This window comes from Somniosus microcephalus, unplaced genomic scaffold (genome assembly GCF_052327205.1).
Source record: "Somniosus microcephalus isolate GS21.2 unplaced genomic scaffold, FLI_Smic_1.0 unresolved_chr7, whole genome shotgun sequence".
In the NCBI taxonomy this organism is placed as follows: Eukaryota; Metazoa; Chordata; class Chondrichthyes; order Squaliformes; family Somniosidae; genus Somniosus; species Somniosus microcephalus.
In genome coordinates this window covers 31,347,717-31,375,464 of record NW_028225185.1, presented here as the reverse complement: position 1 = coordinate 31,375,464, position 27,748 = coordinate 31,347,717, and the positions used below count along the sequence as shown (strand labels likewise).

The 27,748-nt window shown below is 48.3% G+C and overlaps 1 protein-coding gene across 3 annotated transcripts in view; it reads left to right on the top strand.

Annotated features, from left to right (window-relative positions):
• The first annotated feature begins 11,583 nt into the window (after positions 1-11,583).
• LOC147086728 (ras-like GTP-binding protein O-RHO) overlaps positions 11,584-27,748 on the top strand; it is a 28,635-nt gene continuing 12,470 nt past the window's right edge. Inside the window, exons 1-2 of one of the 3 annotated variants that reach the window (XM_085978896.1) lie at positions 11,584-11,747; positions 13,518-13,675. In XM_085978896.1, the coding sequence (XP_085835022.1) occupies positions 13,520-13,675 (156 nt within the window). In that variant the 5' untranslated portion in view covers positions 11,584-11,747; positions 13,518-13,519. Of the gene's footprint in view, positions 11,781-13,512; positions 13,676-27,748 lie in introns of all 3 variants that reach the window. The other 2 variants (XM_085978895.1, XM_085978893.1) reach the window with 2 other exon arrangements.

Below are 27,748 nucleotides of genomic sequence, written 5' to 3'. Positions count from 1 at the left end.
GGGGCATTAAGTGGATTGCAAGCCATTTAATCAGACTGGGGGCATTAAGTGGATTGCAAGCCATTTAATCAGACTGCGGCATTAAGTGGATTGCAAGCCATTTAATCAGACTGTGACATTAAGTGGATTGCACGCCATTTAATCAGACTGGGGGCATTAAGTGGATTGCAAGCCATTTAATCAGACTGTGGCATTAAGTGGATTGCAAGCCATTTAATCACACTGGGGCATTAAGTGGATTGCAAGCCATTTAATCAGACTGGGGGCATTAAGTGGATTGCAAGCCATTTAATCAGACTGGGGCACTAAGTGGATTGCAAGCCATTTAATCAGACTGGGGCATTAAGTGGATTGCAAGCCATTTAATCAGACTGGGGGCATTAAGTGGATTGCAAGCCATTTAATCAGACTGGGGGCACTAAGTGGATTGCAAGCCATTTAATCAGACTGGGGCATTAAGTGGATTGCAAGCCATTTAATCAGACTGGGGGCATTAATTGGATAGCAAGCCATTTAATCAGACTGGGGGCATTAAGTGGATTGCAAGCCATTTAATCAGACTGGGGGCATTAATTGGATTGCAAGCCATTTAATCAGACTGGGGCATTAAGTGGATTGCAAGCCATTTAATCAGACTGGGGCATTAAGTGGATTGCAAGCCATTTAATCAGAGGGGCATTAAGTGGATTGCAAGCCATTTAATCAAACTGGGGCATTAAGTGGATTGCAAGCCATTTAATCAGACTGGGGGCATTAAGTGGATTGCAAGCCATTTAATCAGACTGGGGCATTAAGTGGATTGCAAGCCATTTAATCAGACTGGGGGCATTAAGGGGATTGCAAGCCATTTAATCAGAGGGGCATTAAGTGGTTTGCAAGCCATTTAATCAGACTGGGGCATTAAGTGGATTGCAAGCCATTTAATCAGACTGGGGCATTAAGTGGATTGGAAGCCATTTAATCAGACAGGGGGCATTAAGTGGATTGCAAGCCATTTAATCAGACTGGGGGCATTAAGTGGATTGCAAGCCATTTAATCAGACTGGGGCATTAAGTGGATTGCAAGCCATTTCATCAGACTGGGGCATTAAGTGGATTGCAAGCCATTTAATCAGACTGGGGGCATTAAGTGGATTGCAAGACATTTAATCAGACGGGGGGCATGAAGTGGATTGCAAGACATTTACTCAGACTGGGGCATTAAGTGGATTGCAAGCCATTTAATCAGACTGGGGGAATTAAGTAGATTGCAAGCCATTTAATCAGACTGTGGCATTCAGTGGATTGCAAGCCATTTAATCAGACTGGGGCATTAAGTGGATTGCAAGCCATTTAATCAGACTGGGGCATTAAGTGGATTGCAAGCCATTTAATCAGACTGGGGCATTAAGTGGATTGCAAGCCATTTAATCAGACTGGGGCATTAAGTGGATTGCAAGCCATTTAATCAGACTGGGGCATTAAGTGGATTGCAAGCCATTTAATCAGACTGGGGGCATTAAGTGGATTGCAAGCCATTTAATCAGACTGGGGCATTAAGTGGGTTGCAAGCCATTTAATCAGACTGGGGGCATTAAGTGGATTGCAAGCCATTTAATCAGACTGGGGCATTAAGTGGATTGCAAGCCATTTAATCAGACTGGGGGCATTAAGTGGATTGCAAGCCATTTAATCAGAGGGGCATTAAGTGGATTGCAAGCCATTTAATCAGACTGGGGCATTAAGTGGATTGCAAGCCATTTAATCAGACTGGGGCATTAAGTGGATTGCAAGCCATTTAATCAGACAGGGGGCATTAAGTGGATTGCAAGCCATTTAATCAGACTGGGGGCATTAAGTGGATTGCAAGCCATTTAATCAGACTGGGGCATTAAGTGGATTGCAAGCCATTTAATCAGACTGGGGCATTAAGTGGATTGCAAGCCATTTACTCAGACTGGGGCATTAAGTGGATTGCAAGCCATTTAATCAGACTGGGGCATTAAGTGGATTGCAAGCCATTTAATCAGACTGGGGGCATTAAGTGGATTGCAAGCCATTTAATCAGACTGGGGGCATTGAGTAGATTGCAAGCCATTTAATCAGACTGGGGGCATTAAGTGGATTGCAAGCCATTTAATCAGACTGGGGCATTCAGTGGATTGCAAGCCATTTAATCAGACTGGGGGCATTAAGTGGATTGCAAGCCATTTAATCAGACTGGGGGCATTAAGTAGATTGCAAGCCATTTAATCAGACTGGGGCATTAAGTGGATTGCAAGCCATTTAATCAGACTGGGGCATTAAGTGGATTGCAAGCCATTTAATCAGACTGGGGCATTAAGTGGATTGCAAGCCATTTAATCAGACTGGGGGCTTTAAGTGGATTGCAAGCCATTTAATCAGACTGCGGCATTTAGTGGATTGCAAGCCATTTAATCAGACTGTGACATTAAGTGGATTGCAAGCCATTTAATCAGACTGGGGGCATTAAGTGGATTGCAAGCCATTTAATCAGACTGTGGCATTAAGTGGATTGCAAGCCATTTAATCACACTGGGGCATTAAGTGGATTGCAAGCCATTTAATCAGACTGGGGGCATTAAGTGGATTGCAAGCCATTTAATCAGACTGGGGCATTAAGCGGACTGCAAGCCATTTAATCAGACTGGGGGCATTAAGTGGATTGCAAGCCATTTAATCAGACTGGGGCACTAAGTGGATTGCAAGCCATTTAATCAGACTGGGGCATTAAGTGGATTGCAAGCCATTTAATCAGACTGGGGGCATTAAGTGGATTGCAAGCCATTTAATCACACTGGGGGCACTAAGTGGATTGCAAGCCATTTAATCAGACTGGGGCATTAAGTGGATTGCAAGCCATTTAATCAGACTGGGGGCATTAATTGGATTGCAAGCCATTTAATCAGACTGGGGGCATTAAGTGGATTGCAAGCCATTTAATCAGACTGGGGGCATTAATTGCATTGCAAGCCATTTAATCAGACTGGGGCATTAAGTGGATTGCAAGCCATTTAATCAGACTGGGGCATTAAGTGGATTGCAAGCCATTTAATCAGAGGGGCATTAAGTGGATTGCAAGCCATTTAATCAAACTGGGGCATTAAGTGGATTGCAAGCCATTTAATCAGACTGGGGGCATTAAGTGGATTGCAAGCCATTTAATCAGACTGGGGCATTAAGTGGATTGCAAGCCATTTAATCAGACTGGGGGCATTAAGGGGATTGCAAGCCATTTAATCAGAGGGGCATTAAGTGGTTTGCAAGCCATTTAATCAGACTGGGGCATTAAGTGGATTGCAAGCCATTTAATCAGACTGGGGCATTAAGTGGATTGGAAGCCATTTAATCAGACAGGGGGCATTAAGTGGATTGCAAGCCATTTAATCAGACTGTGGGCATTAAGTGGATTGCAAGCCATTTAATCAGACTGGGGCATTAAGTGGATTGCAAGCCATTTCATCAGACTGGGGCATTAAGTGGATTGCAAGCCATTTAATCAGACTGGGGGCATTAAGTGGATTGCAAGACATTTAATCAGACTGGGGGCATGAAGTGGATTGCAAGACATTTACTCAGACTGGGGCATTAAGTGGATTGCAAGCCATTTAATCAGACTGGGGGCATTAAGTAGATTGCAAGCCATTTAATCAGACTGTGGCATTAAGTGGATTACAAGCCATTTAATCAGACTGGGGCATTAAGTGGATTGCAAGCCATTTAATCAGACTGGGGCATTAAGTGGATTGCAAGCCATTTAATCAGGCTGGGGCATGAAGTGGATTGCAAGCCATTTAATCAGACTGGGGGTATTAAGTGGATTGCAAGCCATTTAATCAGGCTGGGGCATTAAGTGGATTGCAAGCCATTTAATCAGACTGGGGGCATCAAGTGAATTGCAAGCCATTTAATCAGACTGGGGTCATTAAGTGGATTGCAAGCCATTTAATCAAACTGTGACATTAAGTGGATTGCAAGCCATTTAATCAGACTGGGGGCATTAAGTGGATTGCAAGCCATTTAATCAGACTGTGGCATTAAGTGGATTGCAAGCCATTTAATCACACTGGGGCATTAAGTGGATTGCAAGCCATTTAATCAGACTGGGGGCATTAAGTGGATTGCAAGCCATTTAATCAGACTGGGGCATTAAGCGGACTGCAAGCCATTTAATCAGACTGGGGGCATTAAGTGGATTGCAAGCCATTTAATCAGACTGGGGCACTAAGTGGATAGCAAGCCATTTAATCAGACTGGGGCATTAAGTGGATTGCAAGCCATTTAATCAGACTGGGGGCATTAAGTGGATTGCAAGCCATTTAATCAGACTGGGGGCACTAAGTGGATTGCAAGCCATTTAATCAGACTGGGGCATTAAGTGGATTGCAAGCCATTTAATCAGACTGGGGGCATTAATTGGATTGCAAGCCATTTAATCAGACTGGGGGCATTAAGTGGATTGCAAGCCATTTAATCAGACTGGGGGCATTAATTGGATTGCAAGCCATTTAATCAGACTGGGGCATTAAGTGGATTGCAAGCCATTTAATCAGACTGGGGCATTAAGTGGATTGCAAGCCATTTAATCAGAGGGGCATTAAGTGGATTGCAAGCCATTTAATCAAACTGGGGCATTAAGTGGATTGCAAGCCATTTAATCAGACTGGGGGCATTAAGTGGATTGCAAGCCATTTAATCAGACTGGGGCATTAAGTGGATTGCAAGCCATTTAATCAGACTGGGGGCATTAAGGGGATTGCAAGCCATTTAATCAGAGGGGCATTAAGTGGTTTGCAAGCCATTTAATCAGACTGGGGCATTAAGTGGATTGCAAGCCATTTAATCAGACTGGGGCATTAAGTGGATTGGAAGCCATTTAATCAGACAGGGGGCATTAAGTGGATTGCAAGCCATTTAATCAGACTGGGGGCATTAAGTGGATTGCAAGCCATTTAATCAGACTGGGGCATTAAGTGGATTGCAAGCCATTTCATCAGACTGGGGCATTAAGTGGATTGCAAGCCATTTAATCAGACTGGGGGCATTAAGTGGATTGCAAGACATTTAATCAGACTGGGGGCATGAAGTGGATTGCAAGACATTTACTCAGACTGGGGCATTAAGTGGATTGCAAGCCATTTAATCAGACTGGGGGCATTAAGTAGATTGCAAGCCATTTAATCAGACTGTGGCATTAAGTGGATTACAAGCCATTTAATCAGACTGGGGCATTAAGTGGATTGCAAGCCATTTAATCAGACTGGGGCATTAAGTGGATTGCAAGCCATTTAATCAGGCTGGGGCATGAAGTGGATTGCAAGCCATTTAATCAGACTGGGGGTATTAAGTGGATTGCAAGCCATTTAATCAGGCTGGGGCATTAAGTGGATTGCAAGCCATTTAATCAGACTGGGGGCATCAAGTGAATTGCAAGCCATTTAATCAGACTGGGGTCATTAAGTGGATTGCAAGCCATTTAATCAGACTGGGGGCATTAAGTAGATTGCAAGCCATTTAATCAGACTGGGGGCATTAAGTGGATTGCAAGCCATTTAATCAGGCTGTGGCATTAAGTGGATTGCAAGCCATTTAATCAGACTGGGGGCATTAAGTGGATTGCAAGCCATGTAATCAGACTGTGGCATTAAGTGGATTGCAAGCCATTTAATCAGAGGGGCATTAAGTGGATTGCAAGCCATTTAATCAGACTGGGGCATTAAGTGGATTGCAAGCCATTTAATCAGACTGGGGCATTAAGTGGATTGCAAGCCATTTAATCAGACTGGGGCATTAAGTGGATTGCAAGCCATTTAACCAGACTGGGGCATTAAGTGGATTGCAAGCCATTTAATCAGAGGGGCATTAAGTGGATTGCAAGCCATTTAATCAGACTGGGGGCATTAAGTGGATTGCAAGCCATTTAATCAGATTGGGGCATTAAGTGGATTGCAAGCCATTTAATCAGACTGGGGCATTAAGTGGATTGCAATCCATTTAATCAGACTGGGGGCATTAAGTGGATTGCAAGCCATTTAATCAGACTGTAGCATTAAGTGGATTGCAAGCCATTTAATCAGATTGGGGCATTAAGTGGATTGCAAGCCATTTAATCAGACTGGGGCATTAAGTGGATTGCAAGCCATTTAATCAGACTGGGGGCATTAAGTGGATTGCAAGCCATTTAATCAGACTGGGGCATTAAGTGGATTGCAAGCCATTTAATCAGACTGGGGGCATTAAGTGGATTGCAAGCCATTTCATCAGACTGGGGCATTAAGTGGATTGCAAGCCATTTAATCAGACTGGGGGCATTAAGTGGATTGCAAGACATTGAATCAGACTGGGGGCATTAAGTGGATTGCAAGCCATTTAATCAGACTGGGGCATTAAGTGGATTGCAAGCCATTTAATCAGACTGGGGCATTAAGTGGATTGCAAGCCATTTAATCAGACTGGGGCATTAAGTGGATTACAAGCCATTTAATCAGACTGGGGGCATTAAGTGGATTGCAAGCCATTTAATCAGACTGGGGCATTAAGTGGGTTGCAAGCCATTTAATCAGACTGGGGGCATTAAGTAGATTGCAAGCCATTTAATCAGGCTGGGGCATTAAGTGGATTGCAAGCCATTTAATCAGACTGGGGGCATTAAGTGGATTGCAAGCCATGTAATCAGACTGGGGGCATTAAGTGGATTGCAAGCCATTTAATCAGACTGGGGGCATTAAGTAGATTGCAAGCCATTTAATCAGGCTGGGGCATTAAGTGGATTGCAAGCCATTTAATCAGACTGGGGTCATTAAGTGGATTGCAAGCCATATAATCAGACTGGGGGCATTAAGTGGATTGCAAGCCATTTAATCAGACTGGGGGCATTAAGTGGATTGCAAGCCATTTAATCAGACTGGGGCATTAAGTGGATTAAATGCGTGGCTCAAAGACTGGTGTGGGAGAAATGGGTTTTGCTTCTTGGGACACTGGCACCAGTACTGGGACAGGAGGGAGCTGTTCTGTTGGGACGGACTCCACTTGGCCAGTGCTGGGACTAGAGTCCTGGCGAATCATATAACTAGGGCTGTAGAGAGGGCTTTAAACTAATTAGTGGGGGGGAGGTTTCTAGAGAGCAAATCATAGAAATGACAACAGAGAAGGTCATAGACTTAGGTAGCAGTGGGGGAATTAAAAAACAGAATGTGTCAGGAAGGGACAGAAGGTATGGAGTAAAAAGTAAAGTACTAAAAAGGGAAAAAACAGGAACTAAGTGTTACAAAACATATTTGAAAGTTCTTTATCTGAATGCACGTAGCATTCGTAACAAAATGAATGAGTTAACGGCACAAATAATGACATATGGGTATGATCTTGTGGCCATTACAGAAACATGGCTGCAGGGTGACCATGACTGGGAATTAAACATACCAGGTTATTTAACAATCAGGAAGGACAGGCAGGAAGGGAGAGGAGGTGGGGTGGCTATGTTAATAAAGGAAGGAATCACTATAATACAGAGAAATGATATTGGGTCAAAGGAGCACGATAGTGAAACAGTTTGGGTGGAGGTAAGGAATAATAAGGGGAAAAAAACACTAGTGGGTGTAGTCTATAGGCCTCCGAACAGTTGCAACTCTGTTGGACGGAGTATTAATCAGGAAATAGTTGAGGCTTGTAATAAGGGAACAGCTATAATTATGGGGGATTTTAATTATCATATTAACTGGACAAATCAAATTGCGCAGAGCAGCCTTGAGGAAGAGTTCATTGAGTGTATTAGGGATGGGTTTCTTGAGCAGTATGTAACTGAACCGACCAGGGGGCAAGCAACCTTAGATTTGGTCCTGTGTAATGAGACAGGATTAATTAAAAATGTCCTAGTAAAGGATCCCCTTGGAATGAGTGACCATAACATGGTTGAGTTCCATATTCAATTAGAGGGTGAGAAGGTTGGATCTCAAACAAGCGTGCTGAGCTTGAATAAAGGAGACTATGAAGGTATGAGAGCGGAATTAATGAGAGTGGACTGGGAAAATAGATTAAAGGGTAAGACGGTACATGACCAGTGGTGTACATTTAAGGAGTTATTTTACAACTTCCAAAAAAAATATATTCCACTGAGGAAAAAAGGGTGTAAAAGAAAAGATAGCCATCCGTGGCTAAGTAAAGTAATTAAGGATAGTATCCGACTAAAAACAAGGGCATATAAGGTAGCCAAATCTAGTGGGAGGATGGAAGATTGGGAAGTCTTTAAAAGACAGCAAAAAATAACAAAAAGATTGATTAAGAAAGGGAAGATAGATTATGAAAGTAAATTAGCAAAAAATATAAAAACAGACAGTAAAAGTTTCTATAGTTATATAAAAAGAAAAAGGGTGGCTAAAGTAAATGTTGGTCCCTTAGAGGATGAGACCGGGAAATTAATGGTGGGAAACATGGAGATGGCAAAAACACTGAACAATTATTTTGTATCAGTCTTTACAGTAGAGGACACTAAGAATATCCCAACACTGGACAAACAGGGGGCTCTAGGGGGGGAGGAACTAAATACAATTAAAATCACTAAGGAAGTGGTACTTGGTAAAATAATGGGACTCAAGGCGGATAAATCCCCTGGACCTGATGGCTTGCATCCCAGGGTCTTGAGGGAAGTAGCGGTAGGGATTGTGGATGCATTGGTAATAATTTTCCAAAACTCACTGGACTCAGCAAAGGTCCCGGCAGATTGGAAAACTGCTAATGTAACACCATTATTTAAAAAGGGTAGTAGGCAGAAGGCTGGAAACTATAGACCTGTTAGCCTAACATCTGTGGTTGGTAAAATGTTAGAGTCCATTATTAATGAGACAGTAACGGGACATTTGGATAAACACAATTTAATAGGGCAAACTCAGCATGGTTTCATGAAGGGGAAGTCATGTTTAACAAATTTGCTTGAGTTTTTTGAGGAAGTAACATACAGGGTGGATAAAGGGGAACCAGTGGACGTAGTGTATTTAGACTTCCAAAAGGCATTTGACAAGGTGCCACACAAAAGATTATTGCTCAAGATAAAAAATCACGGGATTGGGGGTAATATTCTGGCATGGGTGGAGGATTGGCTCTCTAACAGAAAGCAGAGAGTTGGGATAAATGGTTCGTTCTCAGATTGGCAACCAGTAACTAGTGGTGTTCCGCAGGGGTCAGTGCTGGGTCCCCAACTCTTTACAATCTATATTAACGATTTGGAGGAGGGGACCGAGTGTAACATATCAAAGTTTGCAGATGATACAAAGATGGGACGGAAAGTAGTGAGTGAGGAGGACATAAAAAACCTGCAAAGGGACATAGACAGGCTAAGTAAGTGGGCAGAGATTTGGCAGATGGAATACAATACTGGAAAGTGTGAAGTTATGCACTTTGGCAGGAAAAATCATAGAGCAAGTTATTATCTTAATGGCAAGAAACTGGAAAGTACTGTAGTACAAAGGGATCTGGGGGTCCTGGTGCACGAAACTCAAAAAGTTAGTATGCAGGTGCAGCAAGTGATCAAGAAGGCCAATGGAATGTTGGCTTTTATTGCTAGGGGGTTGGAATATAAAAACAGGGAGGTATTGCTGCAGTTGTACAAGGTATTGGTGAGGCCGCACCTGGAATACTGCATACAGTTTTGGTGTCCATACTTAAGAAAAGACATACTTGCTCTCGAGTCAGTACAAAGAAGGTTCACTCGGTTAATCCCGGGGATGAGGGGGTGGTCATATGAGGAGAGGTTGAGTAGATTGGGACTCTACTCATTGGAGTTCAGAAGAATGAGAGGCGATCTTATTGAAACATATAAGATTGTGAAGGGGCTTGATCGGGTGGATGCGGTGAGGATGTTCCCAATGATGGGTGAAACTAGAACTAGGGGGCATAATCTTAAAATAAGGGGCTGCTCATTCAAAACTGAGATGAGGAGAAACTTCTTCACTCAGAGGGTGGTAGGTTTGTGGAATTTGCTGCCCCAGAAAGCTGTGGAAGCTACATCATTAAATAAATTTAAAACAGAAATAGATAGTTTCCTAGAAGTAAAGGGAATAAAGGGTTACGGGGAGCGGGCAGGAAATTGGACATGAGTCTGGGTTCGGAATGGTCATGGCCCTGTGGGTAGTGGAGCGGGCCCAGGGGCCGTGTAGCCTTGTTCTGCTCCTACTGTGTTCTAATTCTGTTAGATTTCAGGAGATGGTTTTATTCCTGTTCCTGGCTGGGGTGGAGATCGCCTTTACAGAAGGTAAGTACTGTAGAAAATATAGGGACAGAGTGATCTCCTGGAAGAATTTCGATCGCCTAGATGGGTCGGAGAGGAATTTCCCAGATTTTTTTCTCCCAAATTGGCCATTGGGTCTTTATCTGGTTTTTCGCCTCTCCCGGGAGATCACATGGGTTCGGGTGGATGCAGAGTGATAGAAGATTTGAGGTTAGGATCAGATCAGCCATGATCTTATTGAATGGTGGAGCAGGCTCGAGGGGCCGATTGGCCTACTCCTGCTCCTATTTCTTATGTTCTTATGTTCTTATAAGCCATTTAATCAGACTGGGGCATTAAGTGGATTGCAAGCCATTCAATCAGACTGGGGGCATTAAGTGGATTGCAAGCCATTTAATCAGACTGGGGGCATTAAGTGGATTGCAAGCCATTTAATCAGACTGGGGCATTAAGTGGATTGCAAGCCATTCAATCAGACTGGGGGCATTAAGTGGATTGCAAGCCATTTAATCAGACTGGGGCATTAAGTGGATTGCAAGCCATTTAATCAGACTGGGGGTATTAAGTGGATTGCAAGCCATTTAATCAGACTGGGGTCATTAAGTGGATTGCAAGCCATTTAATCAGACTGGGGCATTAAGTGGATTGCAAGCCACTTAATCAGACTGGGGCATTAAGTGGATTGCAAGCCATTTAATCAGACTGGGGGCATTAAGTGGATTGCAAGCCATTTAATCAGACTGGGGCATTAAGTGGATTGCAAGCCATTTAATCAGACTGGGGGCATTAAGTAGATTGCAAGCCATTTAATCAGACTGTGGCATTAAGTGGATTGCAAGCCATTTAATCAGACTGCGGCATTAAGTGGATTGCAAGCCATTTAATCAGACTGGGGCATTAAGTAGATTGCAAGCCATTTAATCAGAGGGGCATTAAGTGGATTGCAAGCCATTTAATCAGGCTGGGGCATTAAGTAGATTGCAAGCCATTTAATCAGACTGGGGCATTAAGTGGATTGCAAGCCATTTAATCAGACTGGGGCACTAAGTGGATTGCAAGCCATTTAATCAGATTGAGGCATTAAGTGGATTGCAAGCCATTTAATCGGAGCTGGTTGCTCTGGCGCTCCCCCTGCCGGCCGGTGGCGGTGGCGGCCGCTGATTGGCTGGGCTGGGGCTGAGGTGGGAGGGGTTCTGCCAATTGCTCTGTTTCCCTAACCCCCCCCCCACGCTCAGCTACGTCACACCACTTCCGCCCCCACCTGGCAGCGCAACCAAACCTGCTGGTTCCCCCCACCAGCCGGAAGTCCCGCCTCCCCCACCAAACCCAGCCTCCCGATTGGCCGAGCGCCGGGCGGATCGGCTCCCCATTGGCCCGGCTCCGGGCTGTCCGCCGGGGAAGAAAAAGCCGCGCCCGGCTGGCCCAGCAAGTTGGGTTGAGGCGGCGCAGTCCCCTCAGAGAGAAAAAAAATATTATTTAACATTAAAGAAGCGTAATATATATCTATCTATTTCAAAGAGGAAAGCAGGTAAAACAATCTATCGTGCGGCGGCGGGCTGAGGTAAATATCTGAGTATTTTTCTCCTGACAAGAAAAAAAATGGAAAACGATGTGAGTAACCTGGTTTCGCCGATTGCTCTCGTTGTTGTTGGAGGAAAGTTGCTGCCGGCGGGCCGAGTTTTTACTTTTATCCAGTTTTTTTTTCCCGCTCGCAGAGAGAAAGAGAGAAAGAAAGAGAGAGAGATCGAAGGCGGTTAAATTCGAACGGTTGGCGGTTAGAGTTCAAACCGTGGGGGTTAGAGTTCAAACCGTGAGGGTTAGAGTTCAAACCGTGAGGGTTAGAGTTCAGGCGGTGGGTGGTTAGAGTTCAGGCGGTGGGGGGGGTCGGAGTTCAGGCGGTTGGGGGGGGTCGGAGTTCAGGCGGTTGGGGGGGGTCGGAGTTCAGGCGGTTGGGGGGGGTCGGAGTTCAGGCGGTTGGGGGGGGTCGGAGTTCGGACGACGGGGGGCGGGGGGGGGTCAGAGTCGGGGGGGCGGGGGGAAGTCGGGGGTGTCGGGCGCGGAGGCGGGTTCGGGGGTGTTGGGGCGGGGGGTCAGAGTCGGGGGGCAGAGTCCGAACGAGCCCCCAGATGTTGGAAAATTGTCAGAATGGGAATTCTATTGGTCTAACTTTTTTAGTTATTAATTTTATTTAAAAACAACACCCATGCACAAAATAAACTTTTTTTGTATTATTCCTGTCAGGAAATCCTCTTTGAATTAACTCCTAATTATTTAATTTTTAAAAGGCTGTTTTTTTAAGATGTTTAATTCCTTATTTTTAATTTTCAGTTGAAGTTTTGTCTTTTCTTCTGAAGTTTTGTGACTGGAGTGAATCTTTCAGTTTCCTGTTCAGCGTTTGGTGTGTGTGTGTGTTTTTTTTTCCACTTTCTATTTATTCATTTCCAAATTCCGTTTTAAGGTCTGATTTTTTTCATTTCCTCCCGCTGCCGCCCCCCTGTTGCACTTTGTTGTGTTTTCAAATGTTTTAAAATGTTTGTTGAGAGGAAATCTTTGAGAGAGGGTGAAGGCCACACTTCCGCACGGGCCTCGCACACATCACTTCCGCCCCCGGCGTCTGCCATACGTCAGTCCTGGCCCAACCTGGAAACCTGCCCAGCCACATCCACTGCAGCAGCTGAACTCCGACATTCCTCCCCTTTCTGGTACCTTTCTCCACCTCCTGAAGGTGCTGCTGCGTCTCTACCTCACGTAGAAGCGAGTTGGAAGCGGGCGAGAGTCCAGGCGGTGAGCGAGTGTCCCTCCGACAGTGCGGCGCTCCCTCAGCACCGCCCCTCCGACAGTGCGGCGCTCCCTCAGCACCGCCCCTCCGACAGTGCGGCGCTCCCTCAGCACCGCCCCTCCGACAGTGCGGCGCTCCCTCAGCACCGCCCCTCCGACAGTGCGGCGCTCCCTCAGCACCGCCCCTCCGACAGTGCGGCGCTCCCTCAGCACCGCCCCTCCGACAGTGCGGCGCTCCCTCAGCACCGCCCCTCCGACAGTGCGGCGCTCCCTCAGCACCGCCCCTCCGACAGTGCGGCGCTCCCTCAGCACCGCCCCTCCGACAGTGCGGCGCTCCCTCAATTTACTGAAAACACTGTAAAAGCACCACAAGGGTAAGTGCATCGCTGAGCTTGAAACTGCAGCCCCTCCGGCGACGCTAAGCGAGCCCCAGGCCAATGAGGCGGTGTCCCGCACGTCAATCCGCCTCGCGCCAGTGCTGTCCAGTCACTCCTCTTCCTCTCTCTCCGTTCCAGCGCAGCGATGGCAGCCATCCGCAAGAAGCTAGTGATCGTCGGCGACGGGGCCTGCGGCAAGACCTGCCTCCTGATCGTCTTCAGCAAGGACCAGTTCCCCGAGGTCTACGTCCCCACCGTGTTCGAGAACTACGTGGCCGACATCGAGGTGGACGGCAAGCAGGTGGGCAAGGAAGGGTCTGGCGCGTCCGCTCGTAGCCGAAAAGCGCCGCACAGCCCATCGAGCGCATTTGCTGGCTGTGGTTCATGGCCCTGGGCAGGTTTGGTATCCGTTTTTTGTGCACGGCCAGATCCCGCGAACTGTGGCGCGACGGGCTACGCCTGTCAACGCAGTCAGACGTCCCCAAGGCGCGTCACAGGAGCGACGTCAAACACCGAGCCACCGGAGGAGATATGAGGACAAGCGACTCGAAGCTGGGTCAAGGAGGTTGATTTTAAGGAGCCTCTTAAAAGGAGGAGGGAGAGGCGGAGAGGTTTAGGGAGAGAACCCCAGGGCAGTACACGAGGCCACTGGGGCACACACTTTATTTTTGAAAATATGAGGGAGTATGTTCTCGGTCAAACTCTCTGGAGTTTAGAAGAATGAGAGGTGATCTCATTGAAACATATCAGATTCTGAGGGGGATTGACAGGGTAGATGCTGAGAGGCTGTTTCCCCCTGGCTGGAGAGTCTAGAACCAGGGGTCACAGTCTCAGGATAAGGGGTCGGCCATTTCGGACTGAGATGAGGAGGAATTTCTTCACTGAGGGTGGTGAATCTTTGGAATTCTCTGCCCCAGAGGGCTGTGGAGGCTCAGTCGTTGAGTCTATTGAAGGCTGAGATCGAGAGATTTTTGGACTCGAGGGGAATCGAGGGATCGGGCGGGAAAGTGGAGTTGAGGTCGATGATCAGTCATGATCTTATTGAATGGCAGAGCAGGCTCGAGGGGCTCTACGGCCTACTCCCACTCCTAATTCTGAGGTTCTTGCGTTTAACCTGCTGTCTAACCCGAGTCGCTGCCCGTGTACATGACCGACCTTTTTTCCCCCCCCCCCTCCAGTCCTACGCTCACCATCCACTTCGATCACCTGTCTCCTTCCAGTGCCCACAATCCGGACAGAATTCTAACCATCCACCCCCCGAGCTGGCATTCTGTCGTTGAGCCATCCCAAACCATCCTCCGACTGAGCTCCGAACCTGGCTCTCCTCCGCATTCACCGAATCCTAGAAATTTACAGCACAGAAGGGGGCCATTCGGCCCGTCGTATCCATGCCGGCCGACAAAAGAGCTCTCCAGCCTAATCCCACTGTCCAGCTCTCGGTCTGTAGCCCTGTAGGTTCCGTTGGTGAAAAATAAATTCACTCGAGTCTGTCTTAAAGTGAAAGTACACAGTTTATTAACGGAACGTTCTGGGAGAAGGTCATAGACCCCGCGGTCTAGTGACACCCTTCTCGTTCTCTCTTGGTTGGTACAGCTTTTTATTCTATTTTCATCCAATCACATTGTATTCCAATAATCACCTGATCACATATGGCTTATTTATTCTTTTCCGTATTAGTAAAGGTTAGTTACGTCTTACTATGCCTTTGGTCACAGGTCAAATTCCCATGACCCCTATATTCTGCTGTGTCTACAACTTTTAGCTAAAGCAGCACATTTCTTCTCAAAGTTTCTCCACACACTGTCCTTTGTGCAAGACTAGCGAAAGTAGCATTTTTTCCAATCTGTACTGTCTTATCTTTGTTTTTCACATAAGAAAGTTGTCAGTATGAGACTTCTTATCACCACCTGGTTCCTTTTAGTTCATCTTCACATGACCCTACTCCTTTGTTCTGATTTTAATTTTGCTGGCACCACTTAATTAGTGATCGCCTCGACTGTCTGAATTCTGAGAGGGTTCATTTTAACCCCATCAGTTCCGGCGCTTTGAGTGCGTATCCAAGTACTTTTTAAATGTGATGAGGGGTTTCTGCTTCGACCACCCTTTCAGGCAGTGAGTTCCAGACCTCCTCCACCCTCTGGGTGAAGAAAGTTCTCCTCAACTCCCCTCTAATCCTTCTCCCAATGACTTTAAATCTCTGCCCCCCCCTGGTTACTGACCTCTCTGCTCAGGGAAATAGGTCCTTCCTATCCACTCTATCCAGGCCCCTCATCATTTTATACACCACGATTAAATCTCCCCTCAGCCTCCTCTGTTCCAGAGAAAACAACCCCAGCCTCTCCGATCTTTCCTCATCGTTAAAATTCTCCAGTCCCGGCAAAATCCTCGTAAATCTCCTCTCTAGTGTGATCACGTCTTTCCTGTAATGTGACCAGAACTGCACGCAGTACTCTAGCTGTGGCCCAATTCGTGTTTTATACAGTTCAAGCACAACCTCCCTGCTCGTTTTATTCTCAGCCTCGTTCCCGCTACCCCCCCACCCACAGTCGCTGCAGTTTGAGGGGCTCTGCGCTCTAACAGCGGGTCCGGTCCCTGCCGTCTGCTGCCGGAGCTGGCGAGGGTGCCCTTCACGAGTGCTTCAGCCTCCTTGCCTCTGTCCCACGCGCTCTCGTTACGGCAGTCGCCCGACAAACCGATTCCGATCGCTCGCTGGCAGTCGTTGCAACTCCTCTCCTCCCCCTGAGGGGACGACTCTCCCAACTCGGTAGCACGCCCACGCCGGCGTCTCGTGACGGCAGTCCGACCGGGGGCAGGCATCACCGTCCCGGCGCGATGCCGTAATCCTTTTTCCCTCCTCTCCGCACGTGGGGCAGGGAGGGAAGAGTTGAGCTGCCGTTAACAGAATTTGGTCTACGGTTCCCGTTCAAATCAGTCTCCAGGACCCGTCTGATCAGAGGAGTTGATGATTGCGGAGGGCGGGGTGCGAGGGTGGGAGAGCAGAGAATCCATGGATGGGTGTGTCCCACTGGTGCCACCCAGTGCTGTCGCAAGTATAGCTTAGTTGTGAGTGTGTACTGATGGGTACAGGTCTGTCACCAGCACTGGGGTACAGTACTGGTGGGTACAGGTCTGTCACTGTATAACACTGGGGTACAGTACTGGTGGGTACAGGTCTGTCACTGTATAACACTGGGGTACAGTACTGGTGGGTACAGGTCTGTCACTGTATAACACTGGGGTACAGTACTGGTGGGTACAGGTCTGTCACTGTATAACACTGGGGTACAGTACTGGTGGGTACAGGTCTGTCACTGTATAACACTGGGGTACAGTACTGGTGGGTACAGGTCTGTCCCTGTATAACACTGGGGTACAGTACTGGTGGGTACAGGTCTGTCCCTGTATAACACTGGGGTACAGTACTGGTGGGTACAGGTCTGTCACTATAACACTGGGGTACAGTACTGGTGGGTACAGGTCTGTCACTGTATAACACTGGGGTACAGTACTGGTGGGTACAGGTCTGTCACTGTATAACACTGGGGTGCAGTACTGGTGGGTACAGGTCTGTCACTGTGTAACACTAGGGTACAGTACTGGTGGGTACAGGTCTGTCACTGTATAACACTGGGGTACAGTACTGGTGGGTACAGGTCTGTCACTGTATAACACTGGGGTACAGTACTGGTGGGTACAGGTCTGTCACTGTATAACACTGGGGTACAGTACTGGTGTGTACAGGTCTGTCACTGTATAACACTGGGGTACAGTACTGGTGGGTACAGGTCTGTCACTGTATAACACTGGGGTACAGTACTGGTGGGTACAGGTCTGTCACTGTATAACACTGGGGTACAGTACTGGTGGGTACAGGTCTGTCACTGTATAACACTGGGGTACAGTACTGGTGGGTACAGGTCTGTCACTGTATAACACTGGGGTACAGGACTGGTGGGTACAGGTCTGTCACTGTATAACACGGGTACAGTACTGGTGGGTACAGGTCTGTCACTGTATAACACTGGTACAGTACTGGTGGGGACAGGTCTGTCACTGTATAACACTGGGGCACAGTACTGGTGGGTACAGGTCTGTCACTATAACACTGGGGTACAGTACTGATGGGTACAGGTATGTCGCTGTATAACACTGGGGTACAGTACTGGTGGGTACAGATCTGTCACTAACACTGGGGTACAGTACTGGTGGGTACAGGTCTGTCACTGTATAACACTGGGGTACAGTACTGGTGGGTACAGGTCTGTCGCTGTATAACACTGGGGTACAGTACTGGTGGGTACAGGTCTGTCACTGTATAACACTGGGGTACAGTACTGATGGGTACAGGTATGTCGCTGTATAACACTGGGGCACAGTACTGGTGGGTACAGGTCTGTCACTATAACACGGGTACAGTACTGGTGGGTACAGGTCTGTCACTATAACACTGGGGTACAGTACTGGTGGGTGCAGGTCTGTCACTGTATAACACTGGGGTACAGTACTGGTGGGTACAGGTCTGTCCCTGTATAACACTGGGGTACAGTACTGGTGGGTACAGGTCTGTCACTGTATAACACTGGGGTACAGTACTGGTGGGTGCAGGTCTGTCACTATAACACTGGGGTACAGTACTGGTGGGTGCAGGTCTGTCACTGTATAACACGGGTACAGTACTGGTGGGTACAGGTCTGTCACTGTATAACACGGGTACAGTACTGGTGGGTACAGGTCTGTCACTATAACACGGGTACAGTACTGGTGGGTACAGGTCTGTCACTGTATAACACGGGGGTACAGTACTGGTGGGTACAGGTCTGTCACTGTATAACACTGGGGTACAGTACTGGTGGGTACAGGTCTGTCACTGTATAACACTGGGGTACAGTGCTGGTGGGTACAGGTCTGTCACTGTATAACACGGGTACAGTACTAGTGGGTACAGGTATGTTGCTGTATAACTGGGGTACAGTGCTGGTGGGTACAGGTCTGTCACTGTATAACACGGGTACAGTACTGGTGGGTACAGGTCTGTCACTAACACTGGTACAGTACTGGTGGGTACAGGTCTGTCACTGTATAACACTGGGGTACAGTACTGGTGGGTACAGGTCTGTCACTGTATAACACTGGGGTACAGTACTGGTGGGGACAGGTCTGTCACTGTATAACACTGGGGCACAGTACTGGTGGGTACAGGTCTGTCACTGTATAACACGGGTACAGTACTGATGGGTACAGGTATGTCGCTGTATAACACGGGTACAGTACTGGTGGGTACAGGTCTGTCACTAACACTGGGGTACAGTACTGGTGGGTACAGGTCTGTCACTAACACTGGGGTACAGTACTGGTGGGTACAGGTCTGTCACTGTATAACACGGGTACAGTACTGGTGGGTACAGGTCTGTCGCTGTATAACACTGGGGTACAGTACTGGTGGGTACAGGTCTGTCACTGTATAACACTGGGGTACAGTACTGGTGGGTACAGGTCTGTCCCTGTAACACTGGGGTACAGTACTGGTGGGTACAGGTCTGTCCCTGTATAACACTGGGGTACAGTACTGGTGGGTACAGGTCTGTCACTGTATAACACGGGTACAGGTCTGTCACTGTATAACACGGGTACAGTACTGGTGGGTACAGATCTGTCACTGTATAACACTGGGGTACAGTACTGGTGGGTACAGGTCTGTCACTGTATAACACTGGGGTACAGTACTGGTGGGTACAGGTCTGTCACTGTATAACACTGGGGTACAGTACTGGTGGGTACAGATCTGTCACTGTATAACACGGGTACAGTACTGGTGGGTACAGGTCTGTCACTGTATAACACTGGGGTACAGTACTGGTGGGTACAAGTCTGTCACTGTATAACACGGGTACAGTACTGGTGGGTACAGGTCTGTCACTGTATCACACGGGTACAGTACTGGTGGGTACAGATCTGTCACTGTTTCACACTGCGGTACAGTACTGGTGGGTACAGATCTGTCACTGTATAACGGGTACAGTACTGGTGGGTACAGGTCTGTCAATGTATAACACTGGGGTACAGTACTGGTGGGTACAGGTCTGTCACTATAACACGGGTACAGTACTGGTGGGTACAGGTCTGTCGCTGTATAACACTGGTACAGTGCTGGTGGGTACAGGTCTGTCACTGTATAACACTGGGGTACAGTACTGGTGGGTACAGGTCTGTCACTGTATAACACGGGTACAGTACTGGTGGGTGCAGGTCTGTCACTGTATAACACGGGTACAGTACTGGTGGGTACAGGTCTGTCACTGTATAACACGGGTACAGTACTGGTGGGTACAGGTCTGTCACTATAACACGGGTACAGTACTGGTGGGTACAGGTCTGTCACTGTATAACACGGGGGTACAGTACTGGTGGGTACAGGTCTGTCACTGTATAACACTGGGGTACAGCACTGGTGGGTACAGGTCTTTCACTGTATAACACTGGGGTACAGTACTGGTGGGTACAGGTCTGTCACTGTATAACACTGGGGTACAGTACTGGTGGGTACAGGTATGTTGCTGTATAACGGGTACAGTACTGGTGGGTACAGGTCTGTCACTGTATAACACTGGGGCACAGTACTGGTGGGTACAGGTCTGTCACTGTATAACACTGGGGTACAGCACTGGTGGGTACAGGTCTTTCACTGTATAACACTGGGGTACAGTGCTGGTGGGTACAGGTCTGTCACTGTATAACACGGGTACAGTACTAGTGGGTACAGGTATGTTGCTGTATAACACTGGGGTACAGTGCTGGTGGGTACAGGTCTGTCACTGTATAACACTGGGGTACAGTACTGGTGGGTACAGGTCTGTCACTGTATAACACTGGGGTACAGTACTGGTGGGGACAGGTCTGTCACTGTATAACACTGGGGCACAGTACTGGTGGGTACAGGTCTGTCACTGTATAACACGGGTACAGTACTGATGGGTACAGGTATGTCGCTGTATAACACGGGTACAGTACTGGTGGGTACAGGTCTGTCACTAACACTGGGGTACAGTACTGGTGGGTACAGGTCTGTCACTAACACTGGGGTACAGTACTGGTGGGTACAGGTCTGTCACTGTATAACACTGGGGTACAGTACTGGTGGGTACAGGTCTGTCACTGTATAACACGGGTACAGTACTGGTGGGTACAGGTCTGTCACTGTATAACACTGGGGTACAGTACTGGTGGGTACAGGTCTGTCACTGTATAACACTGGGGTACACTACTGGTGGGTACAGGTCTGTCACTATAACACTGGGGTACAGTACTGGTGGGTACAGGTCTGTCACTGTATAACACTGGGGTACAGTACTGGTGGGTACAGGTCTGTCACTGTATAACACTGGGGTACAGTACTGGTGGGTACAGGTCTGTCACTGTATAACACTGGGGTACAGTACTGGTGGGTACAGGTCTGTCGCTGTATAACACTGGGGTACAGTACTGGTGGGTACAGGTCTGTCACTGTATAACACTGGGGTACAGTACTGGTGGGTACAGGTCTGTCCCTGTATAACACTGGGGTACAGTACTGGTGGGTACAGGTCTGTCCCTGTATAACACTGGGGTGCAGTACTGGTGGGTACAGGTCTGTCACTGTATAACACGGGTACAGTACTGGTGGGTACAGGTCTGTCACTGTATAACACTGGGGTACAGTACTGGTGGGTACAGATCTGTCACTGTATAACACGGGTACAGTACTGGTGGGTACAGGTCTGTCACTGTATAACACTGGGGTACAGTACTGGTGGGTACAAGTCTGTCACTGTATAACACGGGTACAGTACTGGTGGGTACAGATCTGTCACTAACACTGGGGTACAGTACTGGTGGGTACAGGTCTGTCACTGTATAACGGGTACAGTACTGGTGGGTACAGATCTGTCACTGTTTCACACTGCGGTACAGTACTGGTGGGTACAGATCTGTCACTGTATAACTGGGGTACAGTACTGGTGGGTACAGGTCTGTCACTGTATAACACTGGGGTACAGTACTGGTGGGTACAGGTCTGTCACTGTATAACACGGGTACAGTGCTGGTGGGTACAGGTCTGTCAATGTATAACACTGGGGTACAGTACTGGTGGGTACAGGTCTGTCACTATAACACGGGTACAGTACTGGTGGGTACAGGTCTGTCGCTGTATAACACTGGTACAGTGCTGGTGGGTACAGGTCTGTCACTGTATAACACTGGGGTACAGTACTGGTGGGTACAGGTCTGTCACTGTATAACACGGGTACAGTACTGGTGGGTACAGGTCTGTCGCTGTATAACACTGGTACAGTGCTGGTGGGTACAGGTCTGTCACTGTATAACACTGGGGTACAGTACTGGTGGGGACAGGTCTGTCACTGTATAACACGGGTACAGTACTGGTGGGTACAGGTCTGTCGCTGTATAACACTGGTACAGTGCTGGTGGGTACAGGTCTGTCACTGTATAACACTGGGGTACAGTACTGGTGGGTACAGGTCTGTCACTGTATAACACTGGGGTACAGTACTGGTGGGTACAGGTCTGTCCCTGTATAACACTGGGGTACAGTACTGGTGGGTACAGGTCTGTCCCTGTATAACACTGGGGTACAGTACTGGTAGGTACAGGTCTGTCACTGTATAACACGGGTACAGTACTGGTGGGTACAGGTCTGTCACTGTATAACACTGGGGTACAGTACTGGTGGGTACAGATCTGTCACTGTATAACACTGGGGTACAGTCCTGGTGGGTACAGGTCTGTCACTTTATAACACGGGTACAGTACTGGTGGGTACAGGTCTGTCACTGTATAACACTGGGGTACAGTACTGGTGGGTACAGGTCTGTCACTAACACTGGGGTACAGTACTGGTGGGTACAGGTCTGTCACTGTATAACACTGGGGTACAGTACTGGTGGGTACAGATCTGTCACTGTTTCACACTGCGGTACAGTACAGGTGGGTACAGATCTGTCACTGTATAACTGGGGTACAGTACTGGTGGGTACAGGTCTGTCACTGTATAACACTGGGGTACAGTACTGGTGGGTACAGGTCTGTCACTGTATAACACTGGGGTACAGTACTGGTGGGTACAGGTCTGTCACTGTATAACACTGGGGTACAGTGCTGGTGGGTACAGGTCTGTCAATGTATAACACTGGGGTACAGTACTGGTGGGTACAGGTCTGTCACTGTATAACACGGGTACAGTACTGGTGGGTACAGGTCTGTCGCTGTATAACACTGGTACAGTGCTGGTGGGTACAGGTCTGTCACTGTATAACACTGGGGTACAGTACTGGTGGGTACAGGTCTGTCACTGTATAACACTGGGGTACAGTCCTGGTGGGTACAGGTCTGTCACTGTATAACACTGGGGTACAGTACTGGTGGGTACAGGTCTGTCACTGTATAACACGGGTACAGTACTGGTGGGTACAGGTCTGTCACTGTATAACACTGGGGTACAGTACTGGTGGGTACAGGTCTGTCACTGTATAACACTGGGGTACAGTACTGGTGGGTACAGGTCTGTCACTGTATAACACTGGGGTACAGTACTGGTGGGTACAGGTCTGTCACTGTAACACTGGGGTACAGTACTGGTGGGTACAGGTCTGTCACTGTATAACACTGGGGTACAGTACTGGGGGGGTACAGGTCTTTCACTGTATAACACTGGGGTACAGTACTGGTGGGTACAGGTCTTTCACTGTATAACACTGGGGTACAGTACTTGGGGGGTACAGGTCTTTCACTGTATAACACTGGGGTACAGTACTGGTGGGTACAGGTCTGTCACTGTATAACACTGGGGTACAGTACTGGTGGGTACAGGTCTGTCACTGTATAGCACTGGGGTACAGTACTGGTGGGTACAGGTCTGTCACTGTATAACACGGGTACAGTACTGGTGGGTACAGGTCTGTCACTGTATAACACGGGTACAGTACTGGTGGGTACAGCTCTGTCACTGTATAACACGGGTACAGTACTGGTGGGTACAGGTCTGTCACTTACACTGGGGTACAGGACTGGTGGGTACAGGTCTGTCACTGTATAACACGGGTACAGTACTGGTGGGTACAGCTCTGTCACTGTATAACACTGGGGTACAGTACTGGTGGGTACAGGTCTGTCACTGTATAACACTGGGGTACAGTACTGGTGGGTACAGGTCTGTCACTGTATAACACTGGGGTACAGTACTGGTGGGTACAGGTCTGTCACTGTATAACACTGGGGTACAGTACTGGTGGGTACAGGTCTGTCACTGTGTAACACTGGGGTACAGTACTGGTGGATACAGGTCTGTCACTGTGTAACACTGGGGTACAGTACTGGTGGGCACAGGTCTGTCACTGTATAACACGGGTACAGTACTGGTGGGTACAGATCTGTCACTGTTTCACTGCGGTACAGTACTGGTGGGTACAGATCTGTCACTGTATAACTGGGGTACAGTACTGGTGGGTACAGGTCTGTCACTGTATAACACGGGTACAGTACTGGTGGGTACAGGTCTGTCACTGTATAACACGGGTACAGTGCTGGTGGGTACAGGTCTGTCAATGTATAACACTGGGGTACAGTACTGGTGGGTACAGGTCTGTCACTATAACACGGGTACAGTACTGGTGGGTACAGGTCTGTCGCTGTATAACACTGGTACAGTGCTGGTGGGTACAGGTCTGTCACTGTATAACACGGGTACAGTACTGGTGGGTACAGGTCTGTCGCTGTATAACACTGGTACAGTGCTGGTGGGTACAGGTCTGTCACTGTATAACACTGGGGTACAGTACTGGTGGGGACAGGTCTGTCACTGTATAACGGGTACAGTACTGGTGGGTACAGGTCTGTCGCTGTATAACACGTACAGTGCTGGTGGGTACAGGTCTGTCGCTGTATAACACTGGGGTACAGTACTGGTGGGGACAGGTCTGTCACTGTATAACACTGGGGCACAGTACTGGTGGGTACAGGTCTGTCGCTGTATAACACTGGGGTACAGTACTGGTGGGTACAGGTCTGTCACTATAACACTGGGGTACAGTACTGGTGGGTACAGGTCTGTCACTGTATAACACTGGGGTACAGTACTGGTGGGTACAGGTCTGTCACTGTATAACACGGGTACAGTGCTGGTGGGTACAGGTCTGTCAATGTATAACACTGGGGTACAGTACTGGTGGGTACAGGTCTGTCACTATAACACGGGTACAGTACTGGTGGGTACAGGTCTGTCGCTGTATAACACTGGTACAGTGCTGGTGGGTACAGGTCTGTCACTGTATAACACTGGGGTACAGTACTGGTGGGTACAGGTCTGTCACTGTATAACACGGGTACAGTACTGGTGGGTACAGGTCTGTCACTGTATAACACTGGGGTACAGTACTGGTGGGTACAGGTCTGTCCCTGTATAACACTGGGGTACAGTACTGGTGGGTACAGGTCTGTCCCTGTATAACACTGGGGTACAGTACTGGTAGGTACAGGTCTGTCACTGTATAACACGGGTACAGTACTGGTGGGTACAGGTCTGTCACTGTATAACACTGGGGTACAGTACTGGTGGGTACAGGTCTGTCCCTGTATAACACTGGGGTACAGTACTGGTGGGTACAGGTCTGTCCCTGTATAACACTGGGGTACAGTACTGGTAGGTACAGGTCTGTCACTGTATAACACGGGTACAGTACTGGTGGGTACAGGTCTGTCACTGTATAACACGGGTACAGTACTGGTGGGTACAGGTCTGTCACTATAACACGGGTACAGTACTGGTGGGTACAGGTCTGTCACTGTATAACACGGGGGTACAGTACTGGTGGGTACAGGTCTGTCCCTGTATAACACTGGGGTACAGTACTGGTAGGTACAGGTCTGTCACTGTATAACACGGGTACAGTACTGGTGGGTACAGGTCTGTCGCTGTATAACACTGGGGTACAGTACTGGTGGGGACAGGTCTGTCACTGTATAACACTGGGGCACAGTACTGGTGGGTACAGGTCTGTCGCTGTATAACACTGGGGTACAGTACTGGTGGGTACAGGTCTGTCACTGTATAACACTGGGGTACAGTACAGGTGGGTACAGGTCTGTCACTGTATAACACTGGGGTACAGTACTGGTGGGTACAGGTCTGTCACTGTATAACACGGGTACAGTGCTGGTGGGTACAGGTCTGTCAATGTATAACACTGGGGTACAGTACTGGTGGGTACAGGTCTGTCACTATAACACGGGTACAGTACTGGTGGGTACAGGTCTGTCACTGTATAACACGGGTACAGTACTGGTGGGGACAGGTCTGTCGCTGTATAACACGGGTACAGTACTGGTGGGTACAGGTCTGTCGCTGTATAACACTGGTACAGTGCTGGTGGGTACAGGTCTGTCACTGTATAACACTGGGGTACAGTACTGGTGGGTACAGGTCTGTCACTGTATAACACTGGGGTACAGTACTGGTGGGTACAGGTCTGTCCCTGTATAACACTGGGGTACAGTACTGGTGGGTACAGGTCTGTCCCTGTATAACACTGGGGTACAGTACTGGTAGGTACAGGTCTGTCACTGTATAACACGGGTACAGTACTGGTGGGTACAGGTCTGTCACTGTATAACACTGGGGTACAGTACTGGTGGGTACAGATCTGTCACTGTATAACACTGGGGTACAGTCCTGGTGGGTACAGGTCTGTCACTTTATAACACGGGTACAGTACTGGTGGGTACAGGTCTGTCACTGTATAACACTGGGGTACAGTACTGGTGGGTACAGGTCTGTCACTGTATAACACTGGGGTACAGTACTGGTGGGTACAGATCTGTCACTGTATAACTGGGGTACAGTACTGGTGGGTACAGGTCTGTCAATGTATAACACTGGGGTACAGTACTGGTGGGTACAGGTCTGTCACTATAACACGGGTACAGTACTGGTGGGTACAGGTCTGTCGCTGTATAACACTGGTACAGTGCTGGTGGGTACAGGTCTGTCACTGTATAACACTGGGGTACAGTACTGGTGGGTACAGGTCTGTCACTGTATAACACGGGTACAGTACTGGTGGGTGCAGGTCTGTCACTGTATAACACGGGTACAGTACTGGTGGGTACAGGTCTGTCACTGTATAACACGGGTACAGTACTGGTGGGTACAGGTCTGTCACTATAACACGGGTACAGTACTGGTGGGTACAGGTCTGTCACTGTATAACACGGGGGTACAGTACTGGTGGGTACAGGTCTGTCACTGTATAACACTGGGGTACAGCACTGGTGGGTACAGGTCTTTCACTGTATAACACTGGGGTACAGTACTGGTGGGTACAGGTCTGTCACTGTATAACACTGGGGTACAGTACTGGTGGGTACAGGTATGTTGCTGTATAACGGGTACAGTACTGGTGGGTACAGGTCTGTCACTGTATAACACTGGGGTACAGTGCTGGTGGGTACAGGTCTGTCACTGTATAACACGGGTACAGTACTAGTGGGTACAGGTATGTTGCTGTATAACACTGGGGTACAGTGCTGGTGGGTACAGGTCTGTCACTGTATAACACTGGGGTACAGTACTGGTGGGTACAGGTCTGTCACTGTATAACACTGGGGTACAGTACTGGTGGGGACAGGTCTGTCACTGTATAACACTGGGGCACAGTACTGGTGGGTACAGGTCTGTCACTGTATAACACGGGTACAGTACTGATGGGTACAGGTATGTCGCTGTATAACACGGGTACAGTACTGGTGGGTACAGGTCTGTCACTAACACTGGGGTACAGTACTGGTGGGTACAGGTCTGTCACTAACACTGGGGTACAGTACTGGTGGGTACAGGTCTGTCACTGTATAACACTGGGGTACAGTACTGGTGGGTACAGGTCTGTCACTGTATAACACGGGGTACAGTACTGGTGGGTACAGGTCTGTCACTGTATAACACTGGGGTACAGTACTGGTGGGTACAGGTCTGTCACTGTATAACACTGGGGTACACTACTGGTGGGTACAGGTCTGTCACTATAACACTGGGGTACAGTACTGGTGGGTACAGGTCTGTCACTGTATAACACTGGGGTACAGTACTGGTGGGTACAGGTCTGTCACTGTATAACACTGGGGTACAGTACTGGTGGGTACAGGTCTGTCACTGTATAACACTGGGGTACAGTACTGGTGGGTACAGGTCTGTCGCTGTATAACACTGGGGTACAGTACTGGTGGGTACAGGTCTGTCACTGTATAACACTGGGGTACAGTACTGGTGGGTACAGGTCTGTCCCTGTATAACACTGGGGTACAGTACTGGTGGGTACAGGTCTGTCCC